Consider the following 20,732-nt stretch of genomic DNA (forward strand, 5'->3'; position numbering starts at 1 on the left):
AAATATACAGATTTCCTTCCAAAAGCTATATTTTTGTTCAAATGTATCACATAAAAATAAATAGGACAAAATATACATACAGGAGAAAGCAAACAATGAATAATATCATATTTAAAAAAATCTAATATTTTATTTGTAATATTTATTATATAATATAATACATAAAATTTTTATTAAATACCACAACAAAAACAAAGTTTTGTATTCAATGTATATAAAATTAAAAATTTCCTAAATGTATGTATATACATACATCTTATTACGTACGATTACATGTACTTTCAATTGTTACATAATTTCACCATGTGTAGCTGTAATTTGGACAGTGATACATTGATTTGGAGTAGTTATGAATCAAAGATCGAGATTATCCTCATAACTGCTCAAATCAAATATTTTTTTATGACAAATGTTTTTATTCGAAATGGCATTCACTAATCAGACCATAAACGTCGCACTATAGTATAAAAAAACCACTCGAAACATTTATCAGTGTTTCTAAATTAAACGCACGACTATAAAAACAATTATTTTATTCTTCAATTCCTATCCAAACTCTTGACCACAGACGACGCCGTTCCCATGAGTACTTTTCGCGAGAGCCTCATCAATCCTGAAACTGGATCTCGTCCAAAATATTTCACTTGAATCTCGTCGCCCACCTGCATGCCGAGAGCTGAAGGATGGTTCACCTGAAAGCGTAGAAGGATAAAATTTTAGAAAAAAAACACACAACAAGCTTATTCTTTATATTCTTGGGAATCCCGGGAGGCGAATAAAGAAGATGAAGCCATTCTGAAAACACCGCAACAATATACACGTATGCAAGTATGTGCAAGTCACAGATAAGTCACGTACTCGAAAACCCCAAGTAAGAAATAATGAGCACACGATAAAAATATATTCGGAGAATTTTATAAAAATTAATTACATAGAACCGACATGGTATAAGATAACCATTAATTGGCGATTACAAGACGACGACCAGTATTCATTTAATCCTACTGGAAAATCTACGAGAAATACGTACATATAAATAAAATGTATATCTATATCTGTACAAGGCGTTATCGCATCATTGAGTGTGTGCGTCAATGCCAGCTAAGTTACAAAAGCCACATAAATCCAATAAGCTGAGCGAAATATAATACATACTTATTACTATATTAAGTTATACCTACACGTAGATGATCCGAATAGATATGTATATACATACATAGGTATGTTAAAAATATTATATGTTCGACAGGAAAGGGGTTAAACAGCCCTCGTTGAGTAGAGCGACAGAGATATCGGCGATGAGATTACTTCGGAAAGTGTTTGTGGAGCGATAATGGAATTTTAGAGGATCGAGATTAATTTAAATATCCTCTCATTTGTCGTACATATTCACTCGAACGCGAAGAACCTATAATTAATCTCTGGGCCATCTATCCTAACTGAATCTATCTACATGCTATTGATTTAGAGCAGATTAAACTGCTGAGCCTTTGATTAATTAGAAAGCTCACATAAAAACGACTATTTTAATAGAACATTATTTGCATGCGCACACATCCTCGCTTTATTACTGCCACTCGGTAGCACGGATTTCTCAATTTCGATCGTTTTCCTTCCTTTGTCCTGATATAGCACCCAACCGTTGTCAAATATCTGCATATCTACGAGATGCATTAGAACTGCATTGCGCAATATCATATGTATGTATACCAAAAAGGACGTGTCCATAAGTGTGCGCAAAATTGAACATGGCGAAGCCGTTTCAGACCAAACAGTACAAAGGGGAAAATAGGATCGATCATAAGTACGTACATAGGTATACATACATATATACATATATATTTCGACCGGCTGTTAAGTCTCAATAAGTGTGCTGCGAACAGTTCGAATTTGCACCAAATTGAAGCTTTCGAATAAAGAAAGAGAAAAAAGCTCTTCGGCGAAAAACTTTTTTTTTCACCCTCATGAACGAGCACGGCCTATCGGGGACAGGAATTTATGGGGTAATTTCACCCGAGTGGCTCCTAATGGTCGGCTCCGTATCGCATATTTCGAATAATTGTCTTAAAATTGCACAGGATGTTGGGAGCAGAGTGAAGCGACGAAAACTATTACTATTACGTAAGTGTCAAGTGGACGCATTTTCCCAAGTGGAAAAAGTCGTTACGTCATGTAAATTTTGCGCGTGCGCGATCGATGCTTTTAGGTGGACTGAAAGAGGATGAAAGAATTTCGTCCGTGGTAGAAGTTTTCGTCCTTTTTTGTGGCCGAAATGGACGCACTAGAACAACTGGGTCACGGGGTCGACAAAGCCCAGACGAATCTCTACTCTGCACTAATGCTATACGTAAATATAACATTATATAGGACTTGAATCGTAATATATCTAATTATGAGAATAAAACGGGAAATAAATCGTTTTATAACGGAATCTTTCCAGTGTTTGCAACCAATGTGGCAAGCTCGCGAGAATATTCGATCGTTGTTAAGGTGGGGGGGAAAATTGAGTGAAAAGCTCAAAAGCTTCGCATGGCACGATCCGACACAAAGAGTAAGTGGAAAAAATTCGATGTGTCTATTATTATTACTGTAAAAAATAGCGTGAAGGATTTTCGCAATGATGGTGATCGATGTTTGTGAAATCTCGGTGAAATGTAATGTAAAATATATTTTCGGTATAATACAATAGTTTAATTTATATAAAAATAAAGAATATTTCATAAAGGGAAACAAGTCAGATGATCTGAAGATCTCCTTAAAAAAATGATAATCTTCAAAAAATATAAAAGACGAATTAGGAAAAGAGCTTACTTTGTATGGAGATTGCAAAACTCGATGGAATTCCTTACTGAAATTGCTGGAACGATTTTATGAAATTAATGCGATCTTAAAAAGTTTAATTGATATAAAATCGGAGATAAAAATTGATAATATTGAATTTGATAAAATCTCTGACATAATATTGGCATTACAGCCGGTAAAAATAGCTGTAGAAGCTCTATGTCGTGAAGACATAAATCAATATACAGCCGACATAACTTTGAAATTTATGCTTGATGAACTGTCTAAATACAGTTCTTTTTTAGCCATGTAACTTAAAGAAGAGCTAATAATTCGAATAAAGGAAAGAAGAACGATATATTCCGACGTGGTTAATTAACTTAATGATCCTGATACAATAAATGATTTTGATGAATATGGAATATTTAATATAACGAATAAAACTACAATAATGGAAAAAATCATAGATATATAACCAAGTATGAATTTTTGAGGGATGAGAACTATAAAATTTCTGAACAAAAAGACAGAGAAGGAAAAGAAATAGAAATAGTCGAAATATTAACACTATAAGAAAAGCTTAAATTAGCAATAAATAAAAAATTAAACGACAAAAATAAAGTGGATAAACCAAAAACAGATGTAAACAATATTATTCAGAGCGAAATGTCATATTTGGAAATCAAAAAAAATCGTGGCAAATATTTAAACATTGCATTTCAACATCTTATGACTTTCCGACCAAAACGGGGTGAATCAGAACGAGCATTTTCATCTAAACATTTTTCTCAACAAAACCAATATTTTTTATATAATTTTATTATTAATTTACCGGTAAAGAACCGGTAAACCGGTAATGGGAGAAATTATTTACCGTTTACCGGTTATTGGAATTTGACGGTAAATTGCAATCTCTAATTCTATATCAAGGGAAACGTTTGAAAATTAGTATAAAAATTCTAAAAAAGGTATTTACCCATTCAAGTTTGTGAAAATCGTTATATTTACCAATTCTCGAAGTTTTATTTTTATTTGAACACCACTTTGGTAGTCTTGTGTATTTATTTAGCTTATCATATAAAATGGGGTGATTTAACATCGCTAAGATAAGAAAAAAAATCTTAAATTTTGTCGCTCGTACGTATTTGTTCGATAATTTTAATGTATTCATAAAATGATGTAAATTAATAATGTATCAAAATTTTCAAAAAAAATTATAAGTTAAAGATACATTATTCGGAAAATACTTTGACGTATCAATACATTTATTTTTGTAATTTTAATGCCATGTTAAAAATCTCGAGTTTGATCACAAAAATTCATCTACTGTCACTAACGTATATATGTACATATTCATAAATATGTATAATACTGAAAAAATATGAAATTGCGATATATTCCCAATTCCGATTATTACAATCAATGAAAAATATGAAACCACAAAATTATATAAATGAATAATAAAGCGGCAAAGGAAAATTGAAATATAAAAAGAAAACGACAATTCGGGGAATGAAATTAAAAGAAAAATCTGAACGTTAGGCAAAAATATTTACAAAGCGCACTGTTCCGCAATATTATAGGAACAAACGAACACAAACATAATTTAATTTTACTTTTTTAGGAGAATTCCCAGAAAAAAATACCAATTTTTTTAACGCAAATACGTTTGTGTGTACGCGTACTGTTGCTTCGCGAGATGATACCAGATGGAGAAGAGGAAAAACAATTTCCCTTTGAAGTGCTTTTAATACTATCCTGTCGCCAGCTCATGCCGATTTAAAACATGATGAACTCTTGAAGTATATTGTCGTCGCCGGGAAACCGGAGTGGATTTCATCGCGCTAGATTATTAAACAACAGATTGGTGTGTTTAAGGAAATACACATGGAAACGCGCATTTTAATGAACAATTTTAATCCACAAAATAGGCAAACACGCGCACAGATAATACGATTACGAAGCACTGAATATACGTAATACGGGGGGGTATATCTTGTTATGAATGCGAATAGCTTAGGCATTATACGTTCACGAGGAATTAATATATGAAAATAAATTGACATTTCTCGGGCAGAATGAAAAGCGAGAGCTTTTTGCGGGGAGAAATGCGTATGAAGCCTTTGCGATAGGAGGAAATTATTTGACAAGAAAGAGAAATTTGTGGCAATTTATCACCATACTAATTCCACCTGTTTATTTCGGTCGTGATGGATGAAATCAAGTTAAGGACAAAAGAAAAGAATAAAAGGGATAAACGGACGTGAGAACAAGAAGGGAACGATGAATGATCTCATATTTATCTTCAACGTATGTAAATAATAATATATGTATTTTCTCAAACAAATAATTTAAACATATCGTTATACCCGCATACTATAATAATATATCAATTTCTTCTTATATTCTATCTTATAACCTTTTCCAAATATTTTAATACTATAGTTTAATTATGCAATGTACTACATATTTTGTCATGCCTTTATTCTTTACTTTTTAATTTGTTTTCCTTATATTTATCTTTTTCATTTTTGTAAAAATCTATTATTGGACTCGGATGTTACATATATTATTTATTTACTTTTTGTTTTTTTTATACCTATCTCTGTACATCCTGTCTGTTGATTTTTCAATTAATAAAATAAAATAAATAAAATAAAATAAAAATATCATATACAAAAGTTGACTGGAAGTTTGACGAATTGCCTATCTTGGTAGAAGTGATCAATTTCACGCCCTTTTGCTATTATTCCTAGAGAAGCTTGTTGCAGTTTACTTGGATGAAAACTTGAACTTCCTTTACGGAGACATTGACAAATGATAAGTTCGAAGTTCATCAATCGATCGACGCAAGACATACGAAAAACACCTACGTATGTAGTTGTCGAAAACTTGCATTTCCTAAAATAAAAACTGTAAATACACACTAACCTCAAATAACCTTACTGATAAATTTCTAATTGGGAAAAAGGCAATCGATTAGAATGGAAAATGCTTTTTGTGGAAAGTCCCCACTTTTATGTAACGAAAAAAGATTGAAGTTTTCATTAAAACTGTCTGAAAGCGAAGATAAGAAAATGCTTCGGAATTTGCCTAAGCCTTTTACGACATTGTACAAATAGGATGGAGGAGCATTTGTAGCGTTTTATTGGAGGTATGTCGCGTAAAACGTTTAAGCCTTTCCCGGGTTACTAAAAAGAGAGGGTTAGTAGGGACATTCACCAAAAAAAAAAAAAAAAAACAAGAAAAACTATCCTATTTCACTTTCGGTCGAATTGGGACATTTTACTTAATTCTATCGTATAATTGCAAACGATGGATACTTTTGCAAAGCGAAGTTTTGAAATGAAGACGGTATCAGAAAACGTTGGAGCTGCAATTGGAGAATTTCCCAATTAGAATTTAAGGTTAAATTAGCACGTTTAGCTTTAGACTTTAACAAAAATAACTTTTTTAATTAAAGAAAAGATGTTTTCAATGCAATTCGTTTCCTAGTGCCAAGAATGTGTATTAAATATGTACATACATATCATCATAATCATCATCTACAGCCACTCACCATCAACTGCTGGATGAAGGCCTCTCCAACACGCTTCCACTCGTCTCATTTTAAATTCTCTCGGGTACCATTCTAGTACTTATTTTGTCCACCTATCCCACGTATTCTGTTCCCTGTTTTTCCTCGTTATGCCAAGCATACAGCGTTCTATACTTCTTTGAAAGCATTGGACTTTATGTAGCATCTTGGCGTTCAATGTCTAAGTTTCGCATCCATACGTCATCATTGGCAAAACGCATTGATCAAAGATCTTTTTATTCAAACAGAGTGGCATTTTTTAAATAAAAACAACATTCATTCGTCCAAATGCACTATTTCCTAATTTCATACGTCTCTTTATTTCTTCTTCTACCGGACATGTCAATTGTTTGACCTAAATATAAATAATTATTTAATACTTCTACTATTTTATCGTCTTATAATATTATATAATAAAACTTAAACTACCCAAATCTTATATGAAATTCTCTAGGAACAATTCGGAGACGGCACAATATAGCAAAAATGTATTTATAATGACACTTATATCACTTATAATAATAGGGTATTGATTAAACATGTAATATAAACAATCAACATTTAAAAATAAAACAAAGACATTTGATATTGGATTACAATACAATATTTATTCAGCTTCGATAGAAAGCAAAGGGATGCAAAAGATGATAATATCTGACACGTACATACATACATATGTACATTGTATATTGAGCATAAACAATATCTTCTCAAGTTGAATCTGAGAACTAGGCGCTAGGTTAAGCAGAGATTCTTCAAAAACCTTTTCCAAGCTATCTTTACATTTAAACCGAGTACCTCATTACTAATAAAAGAAAATTCTACTTATAAAAGGAGACGACGACACGCTCAATAATTTCATCTTTGAAATAGGCGAATTTCCTAGAATTGTATAAACACACAGTTTAGGAAAATTCAGGCGTCAAACGAGAGCTGCTATTCAACTTCGTTACACATACGCATATGTACATATATGAATGTTACAGATGAAAGAGAAGAAAATTAGAAGAATTTCGCCAAAAGCACGCACATAGGTACATCACGCTCTCAAACCTCTAATAAAGGCATCATCCTGGTGTCTGCTCGTTAAAAAGACCCTCGCATAAAAGAGGTCGTTTTGTGGCGATTAAATTAAAAAGACCGAGAGGACGAGAGAGGCCCGAACAAATATAATATAATTTACATTTTGGCGAATTTGCTTTCAGATTGGCACGGGTGTGTCCTCCTACCCCCGCATCAACCCGTTCTAATGCGATTTTTGTCGGAACGCGAAAAGTTAATTGACGACGGTACTGCAGATACTCTCCGGACAGCGAAAGGGTTAATGCACTTCAAACATGGTTTAACCCGATTAGGGGTGTTGTTTGCATACCCACATCTTGCAAAAAAAAAAAAAAAAAAATATATATATATATATATATATATATATATAGATGTACATATGTGAGCATACCCACATCTTGCAAAAAAAAAAAAAAAAAAATATATATATATATATATAGATGTACATATGTGAGCATGTGTAAGATTTGGGAATCCCTGGTGGTCGAATTCGGAACTGTGTCGTCGTGTATGCATGGCAATAAAATCGGCAATAATTGTTCGAGAAACCGCTGTACGAAGCAATAATTTTTAGGTGAAACTATAAAGCCAACATAAAACTGGAATAAACCGTCGGCGATAAATCAATTCCGGTATAATCGAATATGTTCCGAATGCAGCCAAATCGAAACTATATAAATAAACTGGGATTGTTAGCGGAAAGCTCTCGAGGAAAACTCTGCAATGGAAATAATACGACTCTATTGCCATCAAATGAAAAAGTAATTCCAACATACATATATTGCGGAAAATTGCAATATATGTACATATTTTCTAAGATATTGAAATAAAATTGAGAATATTTTGCAGTAAAATTTACTTATTAAATACGCTATTCATTATCATTATTCATCATTTACAGCCATTCACCATGCACTGCTGGATGAAGGCCTCTCCAACAAGCCTCGTTTTCATTCGTCTCTGTTTTACCCATTTCACTCAACCATTTCTATGCGGCCTTCCTTTCATCCTTTGACAGTATTTCGGGTAACATTCCTGTATTTTTGTCCACTTTTAGCAATTTTTCCAGCCACGAGACCCGCCCATTGCTATTTTAATCTCTTCACTCTCTCCAATTTGGCATATCCTTCGGTACGAGGAACATGCAGCGCTCCATACTTTTTGCACATTGGATTTTGTGTAGCATTTTGGCGTTCAACGTCAAAATTTCACATCCATACGTCATCACTGGCAAACCATATAGATTGAAGATTTTTTTATTTAGGCGAAGTGAAATTTTGGATTTAAAAGCGGGATGTAACGCAACGTTCTCCCCATAGTCCCATAGGGCAACACTCGCCCTTTATTTCGAGTGGCCACACAGAAAAGAGCCTTATAGGCGCGCGCGCATCGAGAGCGAGCCTCTCACCCGCCATCCACCGTCGAAGAAAGATCTCTCCTGTGCACGTCTCCACGGGGAGACGGGGCCCAGAGATCCGCCATCTTGCTGAAGAACCGCTGTGAGGTCGAGTGCAGCATCACTCCCTCCCAAGAGTTCCAGCCAACGTCCTCGTATTGCTCACGCCGTTTCCGGAGAAATATCAGACGCGAGTGGACCGGTCCGAAGCGCAGAACCAGCTCCCGACCACGAGGAAGCTGTTATCAACGAGACGAGTTGCAGTCAGGAACCTCCCCGACTATATAAACTGTATCCCAAGGTTAGTTCACGTTTCCCTATAACCCGACCCTTGGAAGAAGAACGACGTATCCGCCATCTGCATCTCCCACCGCGAGATCAGATAACGCGCGTAAAAACCGTTCGTTACAGGGTTCATTTACGCAAATGCACTCTGTCCTAATTATGTACATTCGTCCCTTTATTTCTTCTTCATTGCTACCGGATATGTCTATCACTTTCCCTAAATGTAAAGAATTACTAGCTACATATACTATTGTATCAACCAAAGAGTGTTTGTTTTTTTGTATTTCAAAATAAACAACTTTCTTTTGTTTATTTTATTTATTTATTAGGTCATTGGTGCTCGTGGAACCCTGGCTTACTATCACAAATCGCCTGATGAAGCGTTCACGCCATTAAGGCATCGACGTATCAATACGTATTCGCCGGATTTGTTCCGTGCTTCATTCGGAGCTGGCTTGACGACGGATCAACAATAAATCACCTGTACCACTACTTGCTGGGAAGCGCCTCTTCATTTCAACGCTACATTATTTTTTATTTTTACTTTTTTTATTTATTTATCATGTCCGGCCCAATGGCTTAGCGTGAATTCCAGGCACCCCCCCCGCAAAATATTTTAAGGCGCCCACCCCCCATATATTCATATTATTTCCTTACTTCTCATTGGTAAACACGAATAATTTGTTAAAATTTAATACTAATCATTGCTAATCCTTTTAGTTGACATAGTTGACCTTAAATAATTTTTAATAAGTTTCAACTTGTGACGCGTGAGAAACAAGATGATTGAAATGACGTATTTAAAGTATAAAAATTACAAATGAAGAGCTTAGCCAAATTATGAACACTGTCGATCTTCTTTATTTTTACGAGGTTTATTTTATTTTAAGCACGAACGGAAATGAAGCATCTGATTAGGCAATGATTTGTCAAATTCATTGACATATTAGTTGGCTAGAGAATTGGCTTCACGATATACATATGTATGTACATATACTATATGTAAATCATCATCTGATATTTGCTTTCCGGGAAAGCGAACTTTGAAACAATATCATTAAATAACGTGATACGAACCTTTATATGCACTAAGGTTACGTTTAATGCCGCATTAAAAATTCTGGAATCGTGTATCATGACTAAGTTCATCGAGATAAATTATAAATTTCAGATAGAGTAAATTTAAATTTTGGCTTCAACCCTAATATTGTTGAAATTGTTACGAAATTGTAACAATTTCATTCAAATTGAAAATTTTTTCAAGAAGCACGATTAGGAGAATAAATTCGAAACTTTCCATTTTCTTTTTTAGTCACTTTGCTTCAGATTGTTCATCATTTCTTTTACTTTAAAAATTATATCTGTAAAAATTTTTTAAACATCTGTACATATGTACATATATTTAGTGCTTTATGTACAGATGTGCACCTATATACCTTATTTTTATGATTGTGTTAAATTTGTTCTTTGTGCTATATATTATTTATTTTTTTTATTTATTTATATATATTTTAGCTATCAAGCTAATTTAAAAAAAAAAATACATCTTAATTATTATACTTAACTCTAAAATTTATAATTAACTTATATGTACTGTCCCTCACAGAGGTGTCTCTTCGCACCTCGCAGGAATGCATCCATGTTTTTAGCAGACCTGACGCACTCAGGGAGGGCATTATACATGAGCACACCCCTGTGAAAAACACCCCCAGCCGTCTTATTCTTTCTTACTCTACTTACAACTAGTTTGTCCTTATTTCTAGTATAAAAACTATGTTTATCTCTATTCCTTATTATATAATCATCAAAATACTTAGGTAATAACTTATGATCTAACTTATAAACAAAAGACAATGTACTAATATTTAGACTAATTCTAATACTCATCCATCCTAATTCATCTAACATACTTCCAATACTCTTAAATCTACTCACATTCAAAATAGCTCTCATAGCTTTATTCTGTATTTTTTGCATTTTTTCTAAATCTTGGCCACTAAACAAATTAAGCACAGTGGCACAATAAACCACATGTGGCAAGACAATTGAATTAAACACTAAAATTTTACTTTTTTTACTTAAAATATTTCTTAATCTACATAATACACCAACTTTTCTAGCCATTTTTTTTATTATATAGTCAGCGTGCATTTTAAAATTTAGTCCTGAATCTATGTATACACCTAAGTATTTTATATTTTCAACTTTTTCAATTAACTTATCATTAATTCTAATTTCATTCAATATATTTTTATTTTTACCATTCAACCACATCATTTTTGTTTTATTCACATTCAACTTTAATTTATTTTCACACAACCAGTCATTCACATAATTTAATTCTATATTTAAAATCTCAGACATTACATCAACATTCTTTCCAATTATATATATCAATGTATCATCTGCAAACAAATGTATTTTACACATCTTAATTACCTTAACAATATCGTTTATATATAATATAAATAATAAGGGTCCCAATTTGGACCCTTGCGGCACTCCATGAGGTGTTACATATTCAGAGGATAACACCTTATCAATTTTTACTCTTTGCCTTCTATTATTTAAGTATGATTGAAGCCACTTTAATACTATACCATTTATTCCTAACTTATATAATTTTTGTAATAAAATATTCCTATCTACTGTCTCGAACGCTCGCTTAAAATCTAGAAAAACTGCTCCAACAACCATGCTAGATTCATCCATCGTCTCCATCCAATCAGAAACCACCAATTGGATAGCGGTTTCTGTTGAATGTTTCACTCTAAATCCAGACTGTTCCACAACCAAACAATCATTTATACTAATGAACTCTTTCAATTGAATCATAACGATTTCCTCCAGCATCTTCTCAACAATCGGTAACATATTGATGGGCCTCATTTCACTGGCTTTATGTGTGCCCGTAACCTTTGGTACCGGTACAATAGTAGACACCTTCCATGCATCCGGGACGGATCCCACTTCTAACGATTCATTTATTAATTTCAGTAACTGAGGTCCAACCATATCCCAAGTGTTGATTAAAATATCTAGAGTCAATCCATCCATACTAGAAACTGATTTCATGCCCTTCAATACACCATTTAATCCCTCCATTTCCACTAATTTAAACCTTTCAAACTTATTTAAACCCAAGTTAATATCATCATTCACACTATTATGCCTTGTTTGTATTGAATTAACTATATCATTCACACTATTGATGTAAAACTCATTCAATCTTTCAACCATATCCTCTTTATCATTATATACTACTCCCTCGACTTCTAATTCATTCAAAGAAACATTTTTTCCCCCGGAAATCAAAGTTTTAATTATTCGCCACATTTTTGTGGGATCTTTTTTTGCACCATCAATATTTCTTTCATGCCAATCCCTCTTCGCATTACGTAAAACATTCACACATTTATTCCTCTTTCTTTTATACTCTAACCAAGCCTTTTCTAATTGGATTCCATCCATAGCCTTAATAATTTTATATCTTTTATAACTAACATTCTTATCAACTAAGCTTTCCTTTACTTCCTTGGTAAACCAAGGTTTCAGCTTATGCTTATGCATGATTCTTGTGGTTTTTACGCATTTACTTTTAGAATATGTTATATTACGATACATTATCTCCCACATTTCATTCACACTATCACCATCCTTTCCCCATACACACTCCTTTAACAATTCATTCATCAATTGATAATCAATGTTTTCTCTTTCAGTCACCTGCATATTTTTAAGTCCTCCGTTACTAAACCGCTGTCCCAAAAACATGTTGACAATAGAATGGTCTCCTATTTTCGGTACATCTTTCACCTCACACCGCAGATCCATTATATTCGTTATAACCAAATCAATGAGAGAGCTTGATAAATTATTCACTCTCGTTGCTTCCGTCACTTTTTGTTTAAAACCCAATTCATTTACCCAATTTCTCAACTTTTTTACATAAAATTCTTCTGTCTGTAACCAATTAAAATTCCAGTCCCCAAACATAATTATATTTTTACTCACATCTATACTTCTTTCACTCAATTCTTCTAAAAATTTAAGAAATCTTCCACTTCTACCATTCGGAGAGCGGTAAATTACTAGCAAAAACACAGTAACTCCATTCACAAGCAGATCCACACCAATTGTCCAAAACTCACCATCAACCTTATTAACTATTACATTACCGTAACTTAAATCATCCCTTAAATACAATAGTACCCCACCCGTATGTCTAGAATTAGAGTCACATCTCAAAACACAATATCCATCTATATTCAGCTCAAAATCTTCAAAATCACTAGTTACATGCGTTTCACTTAAACCTATAAATAATGGTTTTTGACTTACAGTTAAACTCCAAACCTCATCCTTGTGAGCAAAAAAACTTTGTACATTTATACCGATACCTTTTGGTGGTTGCTATATATTATTATACTTAATTCTATTTCTCATTAATTCTATATTTCTTTTATATACACTGCACTTAGTGTCCAACGGTCCGTGATTTGTGTTCAAATTTAATTTTAATTTATTATTACTTTTAAAGCAATTATTACATTTTATTATTTTATTGTTACATCCCTCGCTTTTGTGCCCTTCTTCTCCACATTTCGCACATGTCACCTTGTTTCTACAATCCACCGCTTTGTGATTAAATCCGTAACAATTTAGACATCTTAGAATATTAATTTCTTCAAAAACCCTACATCTATCCCAATTTATATTTACTTTTCCATCTTCAATAAATCTTTTAAATGTATTGCAATCTACTTCCACTATCGCATTATATTTATTATTTTTTCTACTTTTCCATATTTTTAACACCTTCAGTTCACCATCATTTATAACTTCTTGATTTTGATTCATCAAACACTCAGCCAACTGTTCACTTGTAAGTTCCTCCGACATATCTACAATTTTAATTTTGGGATTTTTTAATTCCCCTCTTTTAACATTATAATTCTCCCCTAATTTATTTTCTACTTCTTTTATTAATTTAATACTATCCTGTGCACTGTTACACGTTACAGCAATGCCCCCTTTACCGATTTTTTTAACCCCTTGTATTCCTATTTTTAGTTCCTTAGGGTTTATTAAACTTTTACATTCTTCCTTTGTCTTGTCCGTTTCTTGGATTTTTTTCGGAACAATTATTGTTATGTCTTTATTATTCTTCTTAAGTGCATTTGCATAACTAAAACTATTTTCACTCTTATTTACACTTTTTAAAATGTTTAATTCACTGTTGGTTTTTATTATATTTATGTCTTTTTGTATATTGTTTTTCAAATTTTTAAATTCACTTCTTAATTCACATATTACATCCAAAAATTGTTCCTTATCATTATTTTCATTTTTACAAATATATTCAACTAATTTTTTTACTGATGTAATTAAAAATGTCTTATTGTCATTTGATATACTGTTAGTTTTTGTGGTCAAAATGTCCATAATTTTTTTTTCAATTGTTATTACTTCACTTATGCGTTCTGATGCCATTATTATACACTTAGGACGTACACATAATTATATATTACAAATTTATTTTTAATTTTTTAATTGTTACAATTTCGTTGTCCAAATCGCCACACACGTAATCAACGTCTGTACACGATCACGACACGAACAATACTGATAAAATAAAACATATGTACATATATGTTTTATTTTTGTCATGTCTAATTTCTTTAGTTATCATTTTGTTTCTTTTCTGATATATTTTTGACCATTGTGGCGCATTAGTAATTGTAATGTAATGCTACAATCGTCCAAACTTTAAGTAAATAAATAAATGTCGAAGTGCATTAATAGAGTCTAATCTGGACGATCAACAAGCATTGCACAATCTGTTTAAAGTAACTGATGGTGAATTTTACTCAAAAACTTCCCACCTTAATGTTGACAGCGAAAAATTTATAAATTTGTAAATTCTATTGGTTTTCATATAATTTTGTTTTATTGTTTTAACACTGAAAAAAATTGTACAAGAATAAGAGAGAATTTTCAGCTATATGTACATACAATAAAACGAGATGCAAATAAGTTGAAAAATAAGAGAGGTTTTTAAAACATTATTACAATGAAATTACGGAACAAATTAAAAAATCTGTAAAAAAGGCGCGCCGCTTTGCGGCACCCCCCACCCCCCGTATTACGGGGTCTACGGGCGCGGTAGCTACGCCACTACTCCGGCCACATTATCATAATGGGGTAACGAAATTGGGGAATATATTTGTTAAAATAAAATACATATGATTTAAAAAGGGTATAACATATTACAAATAAGTCACCATTTTTTGAGGTTTAGTAAAAAAAAAATAAAAAAACCCAATTTGGCCAAAATATGACGTTAGCCCTTTTGGGATCACATTAATAAAAAAAGGATAAAAGAAAGGCGAAAGCTTTCGCGTTTGCAACAGCACAATGAATCGTTTTCGCAGATATGAAACCGATAAAGAATTTTAACAAATTGCTCCGAAGAAAAATTGTATGTAGTCGATTATTCAAATCCTTTCCCGAGCAAAACTCTCCGATATTATTTAGTAAGCGTTCGATTTGAAAAGGTTTTTTTCGCTCCATTAATCCTGAAAAAAACCTTTTAAATTCGTTGAAAAAAGAGCTGATACATATCTATACACTTTTACTAGCCATGGGTTGGTCATAAATCGGGGGTCCACGGAGTACGGCATGCAATCAATTTTTAAGAATCGATTCATTTAATTATAATATGAAATTTAATGTAAACAAGTCAAGTTGTTAAAAATGTTATACGAAGGACCATAAATATCTTATTATATCGAATTACGTCAAGCCTCGGTGCTCGTGAAATGCATATGGATTTCCATAAAGGAAAATACTTTGAATCATCGTTTAAGTTCATGGAAGCCACGTTTGGAAATGCATGTCTCTATGTGTCACTAAAATTTTATTTAAATATTGCCATCAATTTATTAATATATACAATAGCTATATTAAAAAAATCACATCATTCTATCCAAGTTCGTAATGATTTATAAGGCAGTGGGACTATTCTTGAGACGTAAGATACACACAGTGTTAAATGCCTTCACCTTTTAAAACCTAATGAAAAACCTACCTATATAGGTACATGTGTATAAAGCGACGTGTTGAAAGTCCACAAATGACTGAACCGTGAAACTGAAACCCTCGAATGTATGACAGCGGTCAAATGTGATAAGCGGTAAAGCAGATTAGGGGGGGGGGAGCAAAGAACAATAATATTGTATAAAAAAAGATATGTGTATATCATAAAATGCAGAAGAATGTAAATGTTAACGATGCCATGTTAGCGACTGTGGAAAATGAAAGTAACGATACGGAGAGATAGCCGGGATTAGGCTTATTTATCTCAACGCGTGCTCCATTAAGAAGTTCCCAGGGATGGTGTATGAATTCGGAGATTGCATTTTTTTTACGTAGGTTAGTAAATTTTTCCGAGGGAAATAGCGTGTGTTTCGTACAGATTTATTAGTGAAATTTATAAGTTTAACGCAAAAATTTCGTGTGGCAAAAACACGCCACTTTATCCACCAAAGTGAATATTTTAAAATTTACATATTTCCCCATTCAAATTTATGTTTTCAGAATAAAAAAAAAAACCATTGATCTATAAGACTGCTGTGACGCATTGGGGCAACCTGTCAGGTCACATCGGTCATTATTTTGTTATTATTATTATCTATCCATTTATATAATGTATTTATTATAATAGTAAATCAAATATAAATAAAATAAAACTATGCAATACATTTTGAACATATACAAAAATCAGCTTCAAGATCTAGCGAATTTTACAATACTTATATATACATTAGGTATATAAATTAATATATCTGATAAATATATCTGATCTGGGAATAGTCTTCGAAAATATGTAGTTTCAACATCCACATTGAGAATATCTGTGATAGGGCAACAAAAATCCTTGGATTCGTCATCCGTAATTCGTCCGAACTAGGGCTCACTGCCATTCGTCTCTTATATTGTACATTAGTTCGCAGTGTGCTAGAGTTTGGCTCCATTATATGGTCTCCCTATCAACTTCGTTACTCTCCAATGTTGGAACGAGTTCAAAGGAAATTCCTTAGATTTTTATATCTGAAGACATTTGGATTTTATCCATATCTGTTCCCTAGTGCCTTTGTCTTGGGATCTTTGGGTTTCAACTCCCTGGCAAAGAGAAGAGATTTATTTCTTGGGAAACATTTCGTAAAATTACTTAGAGGAGAGATTCACAATCCCGCTATCCTGGAGAAACTAAAATTCTGGGCCCCGGAAAATCATAGAGTTTTAAGAAAACATGATATATTTTTGCCAATTAGGGCTAAATCAAACGTGCTCATGAACTCCCCCCTCTCGAGAGCTGTTCGACTCCTTAACTTACTGGCACATTAATTGGACCTCTTCGATGCCAGTTATGTTGAGTTGGTGGAACACATCCTAAATAGCACGATATAAATTTTTCAATCTTATTTCTTTGTTTTTATTTTGTGTACATATTTCTTACTTGATTTTTATTATTTTTTATGATGTTTTTTTTTATTTATAATTTTTATTATTTTTTTATGTTTTTTTTATTTATGATTTTTATTATTTTTTTATGATGTTTTTTTTGTAATTTTTATGATTTTTATTATTTGTATTATAATCACATTGACGCTTTGGGGCAACTTGTCAAGTCTCTGTGGTATTGATTTTTTTTTTAAATAAAATAAAATTATAATATAAAATTTTGATCCTTTCAACAGATTTTTGTATACGATAGGCATATTCACGCTTTGAAATAAAATCCATATTATTCATATTATAAAAAGCCGAATAAATAAACCTATCCAAGAACAATGAAATAAATCGTCTGAATCAAACAAATTTAAATATAATATTGTATTGGAGTCTTTTGAGAAGCTGCGATAACAAAATAAGATTTTAAAACGCCCGTATTTTATTTAAAGCGGAAATTATATTTATAAAGAAAAGTTCGCGGGTTTAAATTTGGTTGAGAATCTCTCAGCATTACAATTTCAAAGCATCAAATTCCATTTTAAATGCTAAATTATGAAAAGTTTCATAATTTAGCATTTTCAGTTTCAAAACTATTTTAGATAATAGGTAGAATTCAAAGCAAACATTTAAAAGAAAGTTTTGAAAATTGAAGAAATCGGATTTTTCCCAACTATGTAGTTGGCATTTCATGGACATTCCAAAATTTAGTACTACACAGTATAACTCTTTCGAGCACGTGGAACAATAAATTATTAGTTTATTGGCAAAATGACAATGGCATTATAGCATGGGGGTCTTTCGTTCGATAACAACACAGTCCAAAGACGAAAGAGCGATTTCGTATAATGGCGAAATGATTCATTGCGGCTGAAAAAAGTTTTTTGAAATAATTTCCCCCTCGGTAACCGTCGGCTATAAATGTGCAGAATTAAGTAGAAAAGGGCTATTAGCGAAAACGGAGAGGGACCGACTGCCTTTTTTTCGGGACTTGATTCGCATCGTTCGCAGAAAACAACCAGGGTGGGGTATGAGGAGACTTAACGAGGAACTGTCATCTTCACCCAGTCGCAGACTTCGGCGGCCATTTGTCTTCATTTCGTGGTCGACTTATGCTAGATTTGGATTGCGCATTTCAACTAGATGAGAATTTTCAGAATTGCCAACTTAGGCACGTTTTTAACCATGCAAACAGTTTCCTGCAACCAAAAATACTTTGAACAGAGTGGTCACGGGTTCAAATCCCAGTGGTTTCTGCTGGCCAGACCTTGGATTTGTGACTCCAGGTCGATCGTTTCCTATCAGTTTGCCAATTTATCTGATTTTCATTGAAACGGTTCCAACAAATTGGTAACCTTACTAGTTTTTTTTACTACTAGTTTTCAGCAATCCCGAATTTCACTGAATTATATAAAATGCTGCAAATTTACAAATTTGACAATAAATGTGAATTGATATATATATATATATATATATTGTAACGTATACTAAACAGAGCCGCCGAGTAACTGCGATCGGATTAAGACGGGTAGACGTCTTGAGAGACCGTGAGACCGGTGTAAGTGGTTTTAGGGATTAGCGACAAGCGAAGTGCATGAAAGCTAAACAATGAGTGCACTTCTCATACCGTGGGAATACATATCCGAATACGTGACTATACTGTAGGTAAACAGATTAGACGTCCTGAGAGATCTACCCCTTATAAGGCGGTACGTAGGCGATATCAGGTCATTCTGGACTTAACACTAGCAATACGTGTAACTCCTTAATCATCAATAAATGCTGTGAAACGACTGTTGGCTTTTGACTTGGATCCTCCACCCACCCTTACGCAACACTGGTCGTCAGAAGTGGGATCCAAGATGAGCAGAGCAACAAGAGCAACAAGAAGACAGAAGTCGCCAGCAATCGAAGAGTTTTCACAACGGAGTCAAGCCAAGGAGTTGGAGGAGAGACTTCGGGCCATGGAGGAGAAAATGGCAGCGCTTCCGAGTTCGCAAGATCCAAAAATGCAGTTTTCACTGCAACGTGACTCAATTTTGGTTAATGAGTCAAATTCATCACCACGACCGGTAGCAGTCGAAGACAGACGATATCCAGGAGCATTACCAGAGTTCCCGACATTTGATGGAACTGGGTCATGGGAAGAGTTCCTGGCGCGCTTTCGATTCACGGCACGACTACATGGCGCGACGGACCTGTCAATGAGGCTGTGTGCGGCGATGCGTGGCGCGGCCATGAATTACGTTTGCCGCCTTCCAGAAAGAATCCAATTGGAATCTGAGAAATTGGTGTCGAGACTCGCGGTGCGATATGGAAGCAAAACATCGGTATACCAGCACTTCGAAAAGGCCAGCACGAGAAAGTGGCGTCCCGAAGCAGGAGAGTCACTAACAGCCCACATGGATGCCATTACAGAACACGTGGAGCTAAGCTTCGCAGGGGTTGCCGCACCAGAAGCTCTTGAGCGAGTAATAACCTGCATGTTTGTAAACAGCATCATGCAAGCTGACGTGAAGGCAGCCGTAGCCAGGCTATGCCCCACTACGAGCCTTCCTGAAGTTGTGAAGGTGGCAGAGGCAGTGTACGAAGCCACGAAGTTCTCGTGTGAAAACGGGAAGACACTTGCGTGCGATGAAAGTAAAAAGCTGCGGCCGCACAGACTGGAAACATCAGAAGATGCAATACCCAAAAGGCAGTACGAGAACAGATATAAACAGCGACCGGAGGTGAGGTGTTTTAAGTGCAATAAAGCGGGGCATATCAGCCGTTTCTGCCGAAAAAATTCCTCAGTTCGGATCTTAGACGACGCCAGCAGCACGTCATCGGGAAACGAGAACGGGTCGCCAGACCGCGGGTCCTGTCGATCGCAAACAAAAAAGAGCTCGCATTAAAATCCGTCCGTACATTTGATATCGGACGATCCCTGTAAGTCGACGGAAAAATCGGGGGAGTTTCGTGTCGAATGGTTATCGACAGTGGAGCACAGGTCACAGTAATTAGGAGGGACATTTTTGCCCGAATTCCCCGTTCTCGATATGAGAAAAGGATCGGCCGACAGTCCTTGCGGATGGCATCGAAGGCGCGTCTTCCGACTACAGAGTGGGTGAACCTCGA

The 20,732-nt window shown here is 34.1% G+C and overlaps 1 protein-coding gene across 1 annotated transcript in view; it reads right to left on the reverse strand.

The window, feature by feature from the left end:
* Positions 1–516: 516 nt before the first annotated feature.
* Positions 517–20,732, reverse strand: part of PNPase (polyribonucleotide nucleotidyltransferase 1) — a 46,675-nt gene continuing 26,459 nt past the window's right edge. The window contains exon 13 of the mRNA XM_077428819.1: positions 517–692. Coding sequence (XP_077284945.1) covers positions 540–692 — 153 coding nt within the window. The 3' untranslated portion in view covers positions 517–539. The remainder of the gene's footprint in view (positions 693–20,732) is intronic.

Source organism: Arctopsyche grandis, chromosome 4, assembly GCF_051622035.1.
Source record: "Arctopsyche grandis isolate Sample6627 chromosome 4, ASM5162203v2, whole genome shotgun sequence".
NCBI classification, from domain to species: domain Eukaryota; kingdom Metazoa; phylum Arthropoda; class Insecta; order Trichoptera; family Hydropsychidae; genus Arctopsyche; species Arctopsyche grandis.